At 37.9% G+C, this 18378-nt stretch overlaps 2 protein-coding genes across 4 annotated transcripts; both read right to left on the minus strand.

The window, feature by feature from the left end:
* On the minus strand, window positions 4345-14305 carry LOC109717335 (putative disease resistance protein RGA3). 3 transcript variants are annotated; one of them, XM_020243067.1, is made up of 7 exons: window positions 14050-14305; window positions 12340-12611; window positions 8441-10678; window positions 7066-7992; window positions 6891-6936; window positions 5371-5479; window positions 4345-5219 (listed from the first exon to the last, which is right to left on the minus strand). In XM_020243067.1, exon 3 carries the CDS (start codon window positions 10510-10512, stop codon window positions 8998-9000), a length of 1515 nt encoding a protein of 504 aa, XP_020098656.1. In that variant the 5' UTR covers window positions 10513-10678; window positions 12340-12611; window positions 14050-14305; the 3' UTR covers window positions 4345-5219; window positions 5371-5479; window positions 6891-6936; window positions 7066-7992; window positions 8441-8997. The 3 variants fall into 3 exon arrangements, 2 of the variants coding, with proteins under 2 accessions (XP_020098656.1, XP_020098657.1); XM_020243068.1 differs by having other exon boundaries at window positions 4345-5479; XR_002218163.1 differs by lacking the exons at window positions 6891-6936; window positions 7066-7992; window positions 8441-10678 and having other exon boundaries at window positions 4345-5479.
* On the minus strand, window positions 15356-18049 carry LOC109717531 (putative disease resistance protein RGA1). The gene has a single exon (XM_020243374.1). The coding sequence runs from the start codon at window positions 18047-18049 to the stop codon at window positions 15356-15358; it is 2694 nt and encodes an 897-aa protein (XP_020098963.1).

The raw sequence follows: 18378 nt of genomic DNA on the forward strand, positions 1-18378 counted from the left end.
CGTTGCGCCGGTTCTAGAGGGGTTTTCGAGGTGAGTGATCTATCGAAATCACTTCAATTACTTCAAGCTCCATCAATTTTGAGCTAGGGTGCTGTTCCTACAGAATTCCAGTGTCGACCGTCGGCGTTTCGGCTCGTGTGCAACGTAGGAGCATCGGATTGCTGCGAAACTTGGTTTGTTGGATTCTATACTTCGAGAGAAATCCACGAAGCCTAAGATTGCTGAATTTGGTGAAGGTTAGCTTGGTTGAACTCCCACTCTTCTCTGCTACTGTTGCTTGGACAGAATTTCAAGCTTTGAGTCTTCTTTGATGCTAACTTTGGAGGAATTGGAATGTTTACACCAGGGATGCATACTCCAACCTAGATTACTGGATTTGAAACCTTGCTTTACTAGGATTGAGGTTTGGAAGGTGAAGTTTCGCATTGTAATTGAGGATTTTTAGCTTAAGTGTTGATTTTGGGAGGTTATAATGCAAGTTTAGTGTTATTGTGGTTCAGATCATTGGAGAGGTGCGGTTGCTAGTTGAGAGCGGAATCGATTGAGTTTCCTGGTGGTTCGTGACTTCCTCGCTGTCGGGGATTAGCTTGAGAGGTGGGTTATTCATCGGTGTTACTCCTAAGTGCATATTTAGTCGACGTGTATGATTTCAGTTGTTGGATATCATATTTTAGCTCTAATTCATTGATTGTAGCTTGTATAAAATCTGAATTAGGAGCATGATTATTAATTAGATGAATATACATGTTGGACTTTGAACTTGACTTAGGAGAAAACCGCGACTATAACCGTCACATGCTTAAACTATCAGATTTAGCTCTAGGAGCCGTGATGTGATTGTGTCATCACAGTATCGGCGCGATGGATACCCGGGGTAGTTTAGATTGCATTTACGCTTGTGCTGGGATGCCGAGCTTATTTTTACAGCAGAGTCTAGGCTGTTTCGAGTGGTCGGGTGCCGTCGGGGTTGACGGTGGACCCAGAGTTTGGTTTTGGTTTCAGATTATGCCGAGGGCACGTGGATTTGGTTGTCAGACCTGTTTAGACCCTACCTACTTGACTTTGGCTTGTTAGAGCCTGATTGAGCTCGACAGAGATACGGTGCATACTTGGTTGGGTAGCTCCCACGAGTGCCACTCCGGAGACGGGCGCTATGCTATTGCGTTGGTGTCGTTCGTACAGGTTGGACTTGCTCTCCACTGATTGTTAGTGTGGAGGTAGCTGTACAGTCACAACCGGGTAGGACGGGTGTGTTTACAGTCCCAGGGACGGGTATGATTACAGTCCTCTTTGAGATTGAGTCTGATATGACATTAGTCTATAGATATTTGGATCTAGAGTATGATAGTGTAGTGGCATTTAGCTGTAGATATATTCCAGCTTTTCCTACAATTCCAGCTCCTTTCTGTAGACTTAGTGGGTGGACCGATGATGTTGAGGGCGGCACCCACTGAGGACTACTTGTTTTTATAGTAGTTCTCACGCCCTTTTGTTACTGTTGTTATTGTAGAGCCTTCTGTGCCGGCTGCTACTCCTTCCCAGGCTGATTGAAGCAAGGGCGTCGCGAGTTAGAGCCCTACCCGATGAATTGCCGTGATAGAGGATCACCGCCGCAGGTAGTAGTACTTTTGTGTTGGAGTTCTTGTACATATAGTCGTTGTAACTCGATAGAGCGAGTATTTTTGTATCTGGATGTTTTGTATGTATATGGAACTTATTTCTATTCTATCTGTTCAGTTTCATTACAGCTCTATATTACTGGTTGTAGTATTGTATGTTTTACAGACACAGCTACGCTTCGTATACAGAAAAAATTCCTTTGTATACGGCGGATTTGTCAGCGTGCCCGGGGAACGAGGAATCCGGGGCGTGACAATTAAACATGTAAAGAAAATTTTGGTAAAGAAGAAAAATGGAATCGAACTTGTGCCGCCCATTAAAATTAATTAATTAAAAAAAATGTAAATTAATGGGAATGGGTGAAGGTGGAGAGGAGGTGGGTAATGATTTTTATATACGAAGTAAATTATTTCAACATCTTTTCGATCTAACCTTTCATGGATGGTAGCTCAAGGGCCACTAAAAAAAGAAAAAGTAAATACGAGTGAATGCGACGGAAAGCGAAGAGCCATTTGAAAAAATAGATTAGCTATAGTTTTTTAGATGAGAGAAGAAATGGCTTAAAGCCCCACCTGCCTCAAATTAAAGAGTTACATGCACATAGGATTTAGGCATGAGAATTTATACATAGGTATATATTAGTGCTTTTTTTTTTTCATAACTTTTAAGTAATCTTGGTTAATAAAAATGTTATAATGGAATAATGGATAGACACGCCCTGAATGTTAACCTATTTTGAAATAAACCCCTAATTTTTTTTTTTTTTTATTTGAGTTAAACCTATCAACTTACAAACTGTTTGATTTAGGTTCTTCCATTGGTAATCTTGGGAATTTTGTTAGAGTGAAACACCAAGAGGGATGCACATGCAAACAGAACCAAAGCAATTCTTGATAAAAATGAAGGGGTATTAAGGTTGTAGCAGTCATACGATTCATAACAAATTTGAAAATTAAGCAAAAATAGAGCAACGGCTCGTTTCTTCTTTTTGACTAGAGCAATTTTTGATCACGTGCATTCCTCGTGGGCTTTTGATTCTAACAGTTTAAAATTGCCTAATGCAAGGACCTAAATTAAACGATTTGTAAGTTGAAGGGTATAAATCAAATTAAAAAAAAGAAATGCTAACTCTGCAACATTTTTAAGGTTTGAATCTTTACAATTTCCAATCCAAAAACCAAGGGTTTTACTTCACCTTTTTTGGTTATTTTTTTAAAAAAAGGGAAAAGACAAGTTGGAAAAAAGTAGACATAAAATGGTGGAAATTGTAAGGTTACAAGCCATAAAGGATTGTAGAGCTAGCATTGCTCAAGAAAAAATATAAAAATAAAAATAAATAAAAAATAATAATCATCATGCGTTTACACATCTTAAGCAAAAAAATTTGGGAACTAACCTCTACAAACATTATTTGGGAATCTAACCCTCATACCATGCCGGAGTAACGCCGGTGCTAGCAGGTAGAGTTTAAGATTTATTAGTCACCTTAATAAGATGGTGAATTATTTAGTGTCTTTTGAGTAGATGACAAATTTATCTTCTTACATCCGCCTATGAGCTTTATTGTGTTTTTTCATGAATTAAATTGGAAGAGATAATTTTCTCTACATTTTGAAGCTTTACAAAATCACGTATAAAACATATGTCGAGAATAACCATTTAATTTGTAACTGCCTTGAGCAGAAGAACCTCTTAACCTATTTGGTAAATTTCAACTAACCAGAATAACTCCACAAAAAAAAAATGAAGGGGAAGTCAAAAAAAAAACAAAAGAAAAGAAAAATGTGAAGTTTGATAGGATTATTTCAAAATGTGAGGAGTTCTCAATACATTCTTAAAGAGAGAGAGAGAGAAAGTGAGAGAGAAGCCTATGTAAACACTGTTGAAAAATACGAAACTGTACAGAAAGAAGTGTAGACCAAAAAGAGAAACTGAACGGAACTGTTCGCGAAATCTGAATCGGAACAAACTTACACAGATTTAAAACTGAATTTCTTTTTCAGTTTTGATTTTGTTTTTCCGTCTTCAATGCATAAAGAAATTTAATTTCTTTTTGAAAATTGTAAAGAATAAAAGTAGGTAGGTAGCTGCAGGATGTGGTTGCAAGTTGACGCTTGCTGAAGTGCAGCAGCCCTTTTTTTTCCTTTTACAATAAGTTGGCCGCACCGACCAAATTTTCTCCAAAGGTCGATGTACAGCCCTCAATAAAAACTTAAGAAGTTCAACAAAATTTGAAGTATAATTTATGCCACTGAAATTAAATTCACAACTTTAGAGCTGGGTTACTTTGTCTACTTCAAAGAAGCTCAACAACTTCATCAGATCATAGTGAAAAAAAAAAAAACAAAAAATGAATAAAACAAGCTCATCAAGCTATGAGATTAATTTGCTATTTTGCCATCATAGAACGCACAAATTATCATTCTTTTACCTTTCGCACCCTTTGCTAATTAAACATACATCTCCAATTTCAGTCTCCAAAATATCTAATGTAATTATCCTCACTCACGCTCGAATATTTGTGACACTTCAAAATGTTCTTTCGCTTGCTAATTGGTCCCCTAGCTAGGGAAGTATAATTAGGCAGTGAAATAAAATAACCAGTAAAATTAAGCTACATATATTAAAGACACTAATCACATTATACATATATAAATAGACTACTCGTAGTAGTCTTATTCCAATCCTGCACCAAGAAAAAATAGGAGAATGTACACAAAGCAGTAAAACTTTAACCATCCTTCGTAACAAGGACGAAATCCATAGGCTATAATAATAGGAGGGTTTTTAATTCATACACCACCGAGAACAGAAAGAAAATACAAATACATAGGCAGTTTCTTTTGGTCTTGTTACATTCCTTTTTTTGAGAAATAGGTAGCGGGCTACCTGCTTCATTCATTAAGCAAAATGAACTAAGCGTACATGTTGGAGGCAACTAAGACCTCCTGAAGGGACCAGACAAAAAAATTGAAAAAAAGATAAAAAAGAAATCACAGATCACAAAGCAAAACAAAGACACACAAAGAAACGACCAACGAAGGGAACAAAAATAGAAGACGTGGTCAAAATCAAAGGGCGTCGGTCCAAGCTTTGATCAAGGAGGTGACTCGTTCGAACGCCCGAGCAGCATTGGGACGCGCATCGCAAAAGATAATGTTATTACGTTCCGTCCATGTCACCCACCAGATTGCTGCTAGATGGGTCAGACTTTTTGTCCTCAACACTGCATTGTGAATATTAGTTGTTTCCGTCCAAAGTCGGCCTACATCCCCCGATTCCAATTCGCTTGTATGAGAAATTCCGGCGGTGATTAGAAGATATCTGACAAAGACACAGTCCCGAAAGAGGTGATCGCAGGTCTCTGGGAATAGTGCACAAAACACGCAAAACTGATCCACAACATGCCCCCGACGGATCAACCTGTCCTTGGTAAGTACTCTCTTGCGAAGTAGAATCCAAATGAATACTCTGTTTTTAGTTGGAATTCTTATCCTCCATAGGTGAACATACAAGGAATCTGTCTGGCCATCATCGGTGATGAAATCATAGATCGATTTAACAGTAAAAATTTGGTCGGCAGTCCATCTCCACTTGTCCTATATATAGAGAAATTGATAAGAGTTTTTAAATGGTTCTTGTACCACCAAACATAGAACATAAGCAGTAACACTTCAGTCTTTTCGTGCAATCAATGCGAAATGAATCTAAAGTTTGTTTAAAAGTGTAAAGAAAGTAAATGTAAGATACTGCAGGATGTGGTTGCATGTTGATGCCTGCTACAGCATAGCTTTCATTTCCTCTTATGACGTCTTATCGCGAGAGCATACACCAAATTTACTCAAAATATCGATACAACCTGCACAAAAAATTGAAAAAAGTTTAACAAAATTTGAAATTATGATATATACTGCTGAAATTGAGTTCACAAGTTTAATCCGGTGCCTATTATACTGCCCAAAAAAAAAACAATAATAATTTGAAACACTTTTTTTTTTTTTGATTAAACAGGGGTATACCCTATTTTAGAATACAAAAGATGCAGAGGCATCAATTTGAAACACATTTTAAGGCAATGTTTAAGAACTTCATTAGATAATTCACAAGACAAAACAAGCTTATGACCAGGCTATGAGATTTGCTATTTGTACAGGAATATTCAAACACAAAATTATCTTTAGTATATACGAATATAAAGTAAGGAGAAACAAAATTGAAGCATTTAACCTCTCTGCTGCAAAAGAGGGCAATTTCTTTCTTAAAGATTTTACATTAGTTTGGCTACTACGCACACACGCACACGGAAAAGCATGGAATCTTACTCTAATCCTGCACCAACAAAACTGAAGAACACAAGCATAAAGTAACAAATTAGTCTTTAATTTTCAAATAAATTGATAGAACATGACCATGAATTGGGAGTCAGTCCAGTACTAATTAAATAGAAGAACATAAGTGGCAAGGCTTTAGCCATGTTGTGCTCCTACAATGAAGTCGATAGACTACAATACAAGCCTTTTTCACCCATGCACCAGAAAACAAAAAAGAAGAGAGAATAAGTAGAATGATTTTAATCATGTTTTATCCCTGATAAGCAAAAATAGATTCAGCGGCAATACGGAGTCCTAATCAATACATGTTCCTGCACTACCGAAATTGAACATAAACAGCTAAACTTTATGTAGTTACGTAGTATGATTTTAAGAATAAGCACTGAAAAACAAAAAACAGAGAGAACAAGTAATTACGTAGTATCATTTTAATCTTGTTTGTGTGCCTGATAAGGAAAAAAAATAGATTTGAGCGCCAATAGAGAGTCCTACTCCTTACATGTTCCTCTACTACCAAAATAGAACATAAGCAGCTAAACTTTACTCTTGTTTTATATTCTTGAACAAATTGAGTGAAATATATATATATATAGGAGCGTTATAACGTTACTGCAGTCCTGCACCAAGAAATTAAAATAACTCGAAAGCTTTTGTCACGCACGCGTACGTCTCTTATGTTCTAACTCATCTTCACTGGACAATTAGTCATATTTTTTGACTTTAGAAAGCAATTGATATACTAACAACATATGTTATATTCATTGCATTGCTTGTTTTACAAGACCAATCCGTCCTGTGAGCACAACATCATGTATTAATTATAGGGCGCAATTAATTAGCGCTATATTAATTCCCTTATTATGTATCCAAACCATAAAGTATAAGGGTAAAAAAATATAATAAAAGATTCCTAATGGAGGATGCTAATTAAAGACGAACCTGACTGCTCTCGCATTATCCGAGAAAAGAAGGTAATTAATCAATCCTGAAACAAATTAGATAACCTTGTTGATTAAGATCGAACGAGATGTAGCTCATTAAAATCGAAAGGAATTGCGTTAATCGCAGAGAGTATATAGCAGGGGCGAGATGAAGGATGGTAAAGTAAACGTACAATTTCGTCATCGTCACTCTACAACTGTTTAATCATCCTTCTAGGGATGTGGGCAATCTTGAGCCAATCAAGGCCACCATTCTCTTGGCATCGCTCCTTCAACACAGGGTGACACCCGGTGATGACTAGAGCACGCAGTGAAGTAGCCAGATCTGGAAGAGACCGGATGAGATTAGCATTCAGTACTTCTAAACACTTGAGGGAGCACAGTTTTGTCATGCTCTGCGGGAGGGACTGAAGGGAGACCGCATTCCATATTTGTAAATCTTTGAGGGCAGCGCAATTTTGCAGTAGCCATTCCTCAGGTAAGGTGGTGAGTTGTGAAGCATCAGAGAGAGTCAACAAGTTGATGGAGGAGAGACTTCTCAATGGCTCCATGAGCAGGAGCGCGTGGTGGTCAATTGATAGTTCACCATTCTTCAAAAAGCGGTCCAGTACTGCATTCTTTTTTTGGCCGACATCGTTTGGGAACGGAGGCTGCAGCAGCAGGGCAACTTGAATTAGCTTGTCACACCCTCTAATTTCTAACCAACAGAGGGATACTAAAGCTTGTATTCCGCCTAATGACGACAGTCCTTTGCAGTTCTTTATTGCTAAATAGGAAAGCGTCGTCCACCGTGCACACACTTGCGCTGGGGGAAGGGATGTTATGGTTGCGCAATCGACTAATTTCAACCCGGAAAGAGAGGTTAAATCTGCCAACCACAGCAGTGGCACCTCAAGGTCGCCACATGACCCAGTAGTGAGATGATTGAGTGTAGAGGGCAGTTGGATGTCCGAGTTCCAACGTTTTGTCAACTTCGGGCAATTTACTATACGCAGTGATTTGAGGGAGTCGAATTTCTGAAAAAACTCTGTTGGAACATATTCAAGCTTCTCACATCGTTTGATGTCTAAGCTTTCAAGACCCTGAGAATGTTCTTGCCGCTGCAAGAAAGAAAAGATGTAAAAGATATTTAAGTCCGGGCAATCATAGCAGTGCAAATACGAATTGGTGTTTTAATATAAGGGTAAACTTCAAATTGCACCCCGTGTGGTTAATTAAACTCATTGTCACCTTGCCACCTTGCGGTTCAAAAAGTTTTAATTACTTTGCCCTCTAGTGGTTTAATTTTTTATTTCATCAAAAAAATTCTATATGAAATAGCATGGCAAATTAAAAATATTTAAAAAAATTACAAGATAGCAAAGTAAAAAATGAGTTAAACCAAAGGAGGCAAAGTGTAACTTTTTAAACCACGAGATAGACAAAAGTAAAAATAGGCTAAACCACAGCAGGGAGGGGGCAAAGTGATACTTTTTGAACTACAGGGGGAAAAGTGAAAATGATCTAAACCTCAGGAGAAATTTGAAGTTTATAAAATAAAGCACTTACATTGTTGTCCATGTAATTCCGATTTATTGTTGGAAGAGCGGTCAAGCCGACATTTGAAATTTTCAATTGTCTTAGACTATACGGCAGAGTAGGAATTTCCCTCAAATTAGGGCAGTTAGTGATATACATATAATGAAGTTGAGAAAACATGCACCCATCATCTACTCCAATCCAATCCTCCAAGTTAGGCATGTCCCATAAATGTAAATCCTTCAATGATGGAAAGGCACATCCACTGCTGCTTTTGAAGAATGAACAATCTATTTGCTTTATTGCATCCAGTCCACACAAGTGTAGAGATTGGAGCGAAGGAAAATGCTCGAGAGGTGGAAGGTGCTCCCATCCTTTACAATTAATCAGTTTGATGGATGTCAAATTGACAAGAGATAGATTTGCCATCCAACATGGAGATTTAGCACCTTGGTATTGTCTGCTGCACATTTTCTTGAGATTGATATGAGGGCAGAGGTTATCGAGGAGCTGCTCATCCGTTTCTGCACTATTGGAGCGGTCTTCAGACCATTCCAATGATAGTGATTTGAGATTTTCTTTCTCATTCAGCTTGGCCTCCATAGCTTCTTCCTCATCACATTTTCAAGTTTCCTAATACACAGGCGACGAAGGTCCCTGAGGTTCTTTAGTTCACCAACTTTGTAACCGCTCTCCTCTCGGATAATAAAATTTTGTAATTTGTGGATGAAGGGTAGTTTGCTAATATAAGGAATATTTTCTATCACATGATGGGGAACATCTAATAAACGCAAATTTACCAAGTTGGTCAAGCCATCATATTCAATACTTTCATTCACAACTTTCCCTAGTGAAAGAGATAGGTAGCGGAGGTGTATCAAGCTACTAAGTGCATCGGGCAGTTTATAAGGGTCAAAATTCACATCTAAGATCAATAAGCGTAACTTTTTAAACCCTTTTATAACCTCGAGAAATTCAAGTGCATGATTTGCATTATGCTCATTATCCTCTCTAACAGAAATGACAAGAGTGCGCACGTTCTTAAGATTGGAGATCTCTCTGATGGAAAGAAGATTTATCATCTCAACATGTAAGTGTCGAACTGGTTTTGGAATAATATTTCCTGCAACATCACCTCCTATTCTTTTGCATTCCCCTAGAGAAACAGATTGTGCTAGGTCATGCAGCAGATCGTGCATAAAATACTCTTTAGTAATTTTCACCAGATTATCACTAGTTTCGCAAGTAAAGAATGATTTTCTTGTCAGAAGATTTAAATACTCATTTCCGATATCCTCTGGCCTTTGCCTGTCGCAAATAGATTGCGGAATCAGACTTGAACCAATCCACATATTGACCAACTTTTTCCTCTTAAACATATAATCTTGTGGAAATAAACTACAATATCTAAAGCAGAGTTGTAAGTTTGTGGATAAGTGATCGTAGCTTAATCTCAAAATTGTCATGATGCCATCCTTTCCTAGTTGTAATTTCATGATGTCTTCTTCCAAGATTTTCTTCCAATATTCATAGTCCATATAGGAGTTCAGCATTCCTCCCATAACTTTTATTGCCAATGGGTATCCTCCAAGTTTCTTCGCTATATGTTGACCAATTGGTTGCAAGTTTTTATAATCATCAGGATTCACACCGAGGAATGCATGCTTATTGAAAAGCGACATATAGTCGCTCTCCTCCAACTCATTTAGATTTAATGATTCCCGTTTGCATTTCATTACATTTGCCACCATATCCGCAACTGAACCCATTCGAGTTGTCAACAGGATCTTGCTTCCTCTCTGTCCGGATTTCAAAGGAGCAACCAATTTCTCCCACTCCGTCATGTTATCATCGTTCCAAACATCATCTAGTATGAGCAAAAACCTCTTCGATGTTAGTTTTTCTTTAAGTTTCTCATGGAGTGCATTTAGACGCTTGTCGCCAAAATTCTCACTACTTACACATTCTAAAATTTTTCTTGTTATCACAGTTACATCGAAATCCTGAGAAATGCAAGCCCACATAATCGGGTCGAAGTACACTCGCACTCTTTCATTACTATAGACTAGTTGAGCAAGAGTGGTCTTCCCGAGCCCACCCATACCAACAATTGTGAAAGCAGAGACATCAACATCGGCATCTCCCGGGTTGATCAGCCATTTGACTATCAGGCCCGTCTCCTTGTCTCGTCCGAGCACCTCACTTTTGATTACCAAGGAGCTAGTCTCGCGAGCATTCTTGATTTCCTCGAGCTTTTGACGCTTAACACTAGGATTAGAATTTTTAAGATAAATAAATAAATTTATTTAAAAAAATATATTTTGTAATTAAAAATATATGTGTGGGTACCCGTGGGTACCCGTGGGTTACCCAAAATGCTCACAACTTAATGGGTACCCACCCGTTTTACCCATAATTTTTTGGGTTGAAAAAGTTGCTACCCATACCCGCAAATTTGCGGATAACCAACGGGCACCCGCGGGTTTGGGTCGAGATTGCCGGGTCTAATTGGTACCTTAATAACATCTAATTGATTTGAGTCTTGATTTAGGAAATTGATTATAAAAATTACATATGCCTGCATAAGGGAGGGTGGAGCAACTGCGTGCGCCAAAATATTACCTGCACCTGGTGTACAAGCACATATCTATACACCGCATCTCTGAAATGGACAAATGTTTTAGAACTAAGAAAATTAAAATCTAACTCACTGAATGTTAAAGTGATTTTAGACCAAAAATGATCTTTCCCTTCATAAAGCATTTGATGAACTTGTCTTTCAAAATCTAATTCTTATTTTTCTCTCTAAAATCAGAAGTATTTAAAACCTGCTATCTCTAATCTGAATCTAATTTTGAACTCAAATTTTAAGCTTAAATTTTATTTTTAGGTTCAAATTTTTAATTTAAATTTAGATTTTTAAATTTTAAATTTTAAATTTCAAATTTAAGTTTTTAAATCTTAAATTTCAAGTTATCAATTTTTAGTTTTCAAAATTTGAATTTAGATATTAATTTTTAGATTTTAAATCTCAAATTTTAAATTCAATTTCATAATTTTTTTTAATCTACTCTTTTTAGATATTTTAGGTTTAATATATCAGACAAATGTATATCGTTGTGTGGCATATAGCGTATTTATACACTGGAGGTACATGCATTTGTTCTTTCTGCATATCTGGTGTTTGGTAACACATAAACTTAGTTAAAAATAGTTTAAGAGATATTAAATTATAGAAAAAATAATAATCCACTTGTTAGTATTTTGTTTGGCGTAAAACAAATTGAGATTGAAGCACAAGTGCTCGGTTTGAAAGAAGAGAAAATAAAGTATGTAGGAAAGTAGATGTGGGACGGAGGACAGATACTACTGACTTTTTAGTTTTGTTTTTTCATCCGAAAATAATTATTTGTCACTTAAAGTATATAATTATGTCACTGGAAAGTGTAAAATACGCAAACCAATATCAAAAAGCTAATATTAGTATTTGACCAAAACTATTTTCGACCTGAGCATTTATTTGAATGCATGAATATCTTATCCGGTCTATCTGTTATGTTTATTTAAGAACTGTATAGTATTTGGTAGATTAGAATTTCCATCAATTTAATGGTTTTAATTATCTTTTGCAAACAAACTGAAACAACCAATAGCTAATAGAGGTATTAAACTTCACAAATTTTCGCTTTAACTAACTCAAATAACTGAAATAAAAAAAACCATATTAGAATCTAAGAACAGTGTCAATAAAAAACAAAAATAATTGCCAAGTTGAGGGGCCTATTCGCAATGGCGTATAGTTGCAGAGGTCTCATTTAGAATTTTACCTCAAACAAAAAAAAAAAAAAATTATGTCTCTGAAAACAACAGTTCGAAAAATAAGGAACTGCACAAAGGAGCGTAGACAGAAAATTTGAATCAAAACCAACCTTACAGAGATTGAAGACTGAACTGAACATCAGCAACAGTTGTCGGTCTGTTTGAGTTTTGAGTGTGCTTTTCTGTCGTCAATGCATTAGGAAATTAATTTTTTTTTCTGTTTTGGAAAATCGTAAAGAAAGAAAAAGCAAGCAGCTGCAAGACGTGGTTGCAAGTTGATGCCTGCTGCAGTGTAGGCCTCATTTTCAATTTACGGTGAAATGTCGGTATAAGTGTTATCGACGGAGTGTCTGTCAAATTTGCCCCGGAAAGTGGATACAACCTGCATTAAAAACTTGGAGTTGTTATACTGCTAGAGAAACATAAAAATTGATTGATGTTTTAGCTACCTCAGAGAAGCTCAACAACTTCATCATATAACAGACAAAAACAGAACAAGCTTATGACTGGGCTATGCGATTTGCTATTTGTGCAGGAATCAAACACAAAATTATCTTTAATATATACGCATATAAATTGAGGGGAAACAAAATTGAAGCATTTAATCTCCTTGCCGCAAAAAAGAGCAATTTCTTTCTTAAAGATTTTACATTAGTTCGGCTGCTACAAACACACACACACACACACACACACACACACAAACAAAAATGCATGGAATATATGTTACTCTGATCCTGCACCAACAAAACTGAAGAACACAAGCATGCAGTAAGACATTAGTCTTTTTTTTCCATATTCTTATGAATAAATTGATGGACCATGACCATGTATGGGAGTCATATATGACAATAAGAGCCTTTTTCACTATTGCGCCAAAAAAGAAAGAGAAGAGAAAATAAGTAGTATGATTTTAATCTTGTTTTATGCCAGATAAGAAAAATAGATTCGAGCACCAATAGGGGGTCCTAATCCTTACATGTTCCTGCACCACCAAAATAGAACATAAGCAGCTACTCTTGCTTTATATTCTTGAAAAATTTGAAAGAAATATATATATATAGGAGTGCTATACCATTACTACTGCCCTGAACCAAGAAATTTAACAAACTTAAAAAGCTTTTGTCATGCTTCTCTTATGTTCTAACTCATCAGCGAGACTTCGCATCTTGTTTGTACTCCTAGAGAGAGAAATTACTGCACAATTAGTCATATTTAACTTTAGAAAGCAATTGACATGCTAGCGCAATTAACATATGTTATATTCATGACATTGTTTGTTAAGACTAGCACAATGTATTATATTCATGACTAGCACAATATATTCATGACATTGCGCTTTTTGGGGTTTTTTGGGGCTTTGATTTTGGTTTTTGGTTTTTTTTGGTTTCTGGGTTCCTGCTCCTAGATCTTGATTGCGATCAACCCATGCTGTTCTTGCCGTTCTGTTTTTTCGCCTTACTAGACTGCTCCTATACTCTCTGTTCTGACTTTGTTAAAATAGGGTATACCCCTGTTTAATCAAAAAAAAAAAAGACTAGCACAATGTATTATAGGAGGCAATTAGTGCTTTATTCCCTTTTTATGTATCCAAATCATAAAATGAGAGTACAAAATGTAAAAATTCCATTGAGGATGCTAATTAAAAAGGAACCTGGCTACTCTTGCATTATCTGAAAAAAGGTAAGCAATTAATCCCGTAAGAAATGAGATAACTTTGTTAAGACTGAATGAGATGTATGTAGTTCATTAATTAAGACCAAAATGAATTGCATTATTTACAACAAAGGGTTACGAGATGAAGGGGGGTAGAGTGTACTTACAATTAATATGCATCATCATCACGATCTGCAAATAATGCTATGTAATCCTCACAAAACGGATGTTGGCAATCTTGGGCCAATCAAGGCCTATATTCTCTTGGCATCGCTCCTTCAACACAGGGTGACAGCTGTTGATGACTAGACAACGCAGTGAAGTAGGTAGATCTGGAAGTGACTGGATGAGATTAGCATCTTCCACACCCAAAATGACGAGGGAGCACAGTTTTGTCATGCTGCGGGGTAGGGACTGAAGGGAGCGTGCTTCTCGTATGCATAATTGTCCGGGGGGCAGCGTGATTTTGTAGTAGCCATTCCTCAGGTAAGGAGGCGAGAGCGCGTAAGCATCAGAGAGATGTCAAACGAGCAGACGGAGGAGAGACTTCTCAATGGTCTATGAGCAGGAGCGCGTGGTGTCAATTGATTATAACCATTCTTCAAAAACAGTCCAGTACTGTATTCTTTTTTTGGCCGACATCGTTGGGAAGGAGGCTGCAGCAGAAGGGCAACTTCAATTAGCTTGTCACCACCTTTCAATTATCTAAAGAACGGAGCGATACGAGAGCTTGTATTCCACCAATGATGACAAGTTCTTTGCAGTTCTTATATTCTAAGCGGGAAAGCATCGTCCACCGTGACACACTTTGTGCGGGGGAAGGGATGCTATACTTGCACAATCGAGTAATTCCACCATATAAAGAGGTTAAATGCCGCTGACCACAGCAGTGGACCTCGAGGTCGCCAAATGACAATAGTGAGATGACCGAGTACAGAGGGCAGTTCGATGTCTGAGATCCTACTTTTGTCAACTTGCGGCAATTTTCTATGTGCAAGGTTTTCATGGCTTTGAATTCCCAAAAAGCTCCGATGGAACATATTCGATCTTCTTACAGTGTCTGATGACTAAGCTTTCAAGAGGCCTGAAAATGTTCTTGCTACCGCAAGAAAAGAAAGAAAAGATATTTAAGTCTGGGCAATCACAGCCATGTAAATACGAATTGGTGTTTGGATACAAGGGTAAAGTTTAAATTGCCCCCGTGTGATTTAACTCATTTTAAACTTGACCTTGCAGTTCAAAAAGTTTTACTTTGCCCTCCTGTAGTTTAATTTTTATTTCATCAAAAAAGTTCTATATGAAATAGTGTGGCCAATTAAAAATATTTAAAAAATACTTTTTGAACTACAGGAGAGGGGGGTGAAAATGATATTTTTGAACTACAGGAGGGGCAAGTGAAAATGAGCTAAACCCAGGGGAGAAATTTAAAGTTTACAAAATAAAGCACTTACATTGTTGTTTGCGTAATTTGATTTATTGTTGAAAAGCGATCAATCCGACATTATAAATATGCAAATCTCTTGACCATAGATGCAGAGTAGGAATTCCCCTCAAATTAGGGCAATCAGAAATAGACATAGACTGAAGTTGAGGAAACATGCACCTATCATCAATTCCAATCCACTCCTCCAAGTTAGGCATGTCCCATAACAATAACATCTTCAACGATGGAAAGGCACATCCACTGTTGCTTCCAAAGAATGAACAATCTATTTGCTTTACTGTATGCAGTCCCTGCAAGAAAAGGTGCCGGAGCGAAGAAAACTGCCAAAGAGGCGGGAGCTGCTCCCATCTTTTACAATCAATTAGTTCGATGGATGTCAAATTGACAAGAGACAGATTTGTCATCCAACATGGAGATTTAGCACCGTGGTATTGTTCAATGCGCATTTTCTTGAGATTGATATGTGGACAGAGGTTATCGAGGAGCTGCTCATCCGCTTCTGCACTATTGGAGTGGCCTTCGGACCATCGCAATCCCAACGATTTGAGATATTCTTTCTCATTCAGCTTGGCCTCTGTAGCTTCTTCAGAAGTCCTCACATTTTCAAGTTTCATAATACACAGGTGATGAAGGTCCCTGAGGTTCTTGAGTTCACCGATTTTGTAACCACTCTTCTCTCGGACAACAAAATTTTGTAATTTGTGGATGAAAGGTAGTTTGCTAATATAAGGAATATTTTCTATCACATGATAGGGAACATCTAATGAACGCAAATTGACCAAGTTGGTCAAGCCATCATATTCAATACTTTCATTCACAACTTTCCATAGTGAAAGAGATAGGTAGCGGAGGTGTATCAAGCTACTAAGTGCATTGGGCAGTTTATAAGAGTGAAAATTCACATCTAAGATCAATAAGCGTAACTTTCTAAACCCTTTTATAACCTCGATAAATTCAAGTGCATGATCTGCATTATGCCTATTGTCCTCTTTAACAGAAATGACTAGAGTGTGCACATTCTTAAGATTGGAGATCTCTCTAATAGAAAGAAGATTAAGCATTTCGACAGATAAGTGTCGAACTGTTTTTGGAATAATATTTTCTGCAACATCACCTCCTATTTTGATGCATTCCCCTAGAGAAACAGATTGTGCTAGGTCATGCAGCAGATCGTGCATAAAATACTTTTTAGTAATTTCCACCCTATTATCATGGGTTTTACAGGTAAAGAATGATTTTCTTGTCAAAAGATTTAAATACTCCTTTCCGATATCCTCTGGCCTTTCCCTGCCACAAATAGATTGTGGAATCAGACCCGAACCAATCCACATATTGACCAACTTTTTTCTCTTAAACATATGATCCTGCGGAAATAAACTACAATATCTAAAGCAGAGTTGTAAGTTTGTGGATAAGTGATCGTAGCTTAATCTTAAAACTTTCATGATGTCGTCGTTTCCTTGTTGTAATTTCACATTGTCTTTTTCCAGGATTTTCTTCCAATATTCATAGTCCATGCAGGAGTTCAGCATTCCTCCCATGACCTTTATGGCCAATGGGCATCCTCCAAGTTTCTTCGCTATCTGTTCGCCAATCAGTTGCAAGTTTTTATAATCATCAGGATTCACACCGAGGAATGCATGCTTATTGAAAAGCAACATATAGTCGCTCTCCTCCAACTTATTTAGATTTAATGATTCCTGTTTGCATTTCATCACTTTTGCCGCCATATCTGCAACCGAACGCATCCGAGTTGTCAACAGAATCTTGCTTCCTCTCTGTCCGAATTTCAAAGGAGCAACCAATTTCTCCCACGCCATCATTTTATCATCGTTCCAAACATCATCCAGTATGAGCAAAAACCTCTTCGACGTTAGTTTTTGTTTAAGATTCTCATGGAGTGCATGTAGACTGTTGTCGCCAAAATGCTCCCTACTTACACATTCTAAAATCTTTTTTGTTATCACAGTTACATTGAACTCCTGAGAAATGCAAACCCACACAATCGGGTCGAAGTACTCTTGCACTCTTTCGTTGCGATAGACCAATTGAGCAAGAGTGGTCTTCCCGATCCCGCCCATACCAACAATTGTAAAAGTGGAGACATTGACATCGGCATCTCCCGGTTCGATCAGCCATTCAACTATCAGGTCCCTCTCCTCGTCTCGTCCGAGCACCTCACTTTCGGTTAGCAAGGAGCTAGTCTCGCGAGCATTCTTAATTTCCTCGAGTTTCTGACACTTAACGCGAGGGCCATATAACCCAGTAACAAGATGAAGGAGTGGCCCCATACCAGCAATGACCCGATCCAACCCCTTGACGGCCTCCCTCAACCGCTTCAGTGTGTCATCGCTAAAAATACGATTAACGAAACTATCAAACTTTCTCTTGCAGTTAGATAGAATACCACGCACCTTGTCATCTCGATCTCGTATAGTCTTCTGTAACTCGTAGTACTCCAGCTCGTCGAGCACGTCCTCCGCGTTCTCCACGGCGTCTCTGAGCTGCCACAGCCACGTTTCCACCGGTCTGTTCTGCACCATGACCGGCGCACCCCCCTCGACCGCAGTCAAGACTGCCTGGACCTGCGGAAGGGCGTGCTGCAGCCGTTCGAGCTCGTCCTTCATGCCGCCAGCTGCCGGGCACGCCTCGAGGTAGGAAAAGCACCTGCTGACAAGATTGTCGATGATCGCCGACGCCACCGATTCGGCTATGAAAGCCATTATTAGGATCCTCCTAATAGCTCCAGCTCCTACTACTTCACCACTACTCGATCGGGCAATTGATCAAGCTCCCTGCAGTGAAACAGTTGGAGGAAGAGGAAGAAAGATTAATTAGGAGGAATAAGTTCTCGATCGAATGCTGGCATCCAACGCGCGTGGAGGACACCTACTAAGAAATAAAGTATGGCTGCTTTATTCACAACAAAAGCCGCCCACCCCCCCTAATTATAAGTGGTTGTTTCGATTCCCCAATTAAAAAAAAAAAAAAAAAAATGAAAACCCGTGTTTTTTCGAAAATATATATATATATATAATTTTTATTTTTTGAA

The sequence above is a fragment of the Ananas comosus genome, linkage group 11 (genome assembly GCF_001540865.1).
Source record: "Ananas comosus cultivar F153 linkage group 11, ASM154086v1, whole genome shotgun sequence".
Classification (NCBI taxonomy): Eukaryota; Viridiplantae; Streptophyta; class Magnoliopsida; order Poales; family Bromeliaceae; genus Ananas; species Ananas comosus.

Excerpts from the sequence above, each read along its gene's own strand:
- LOC109717335 (XM_020243067.1), bottom strand. The coding sequence starts at position 10,512 with ATGGGTGGGCTCGGGAAGACCACTCTTGCTCAACTAGTCTATAGTAAT.
- LOC109717531 (XM_020243374.1), bottom strand. The coding sequence starts at position 18,049 with ATGGCTTTCATAGCCGAATCGGTGGCGTCGGCGATCATCGACAATCTT.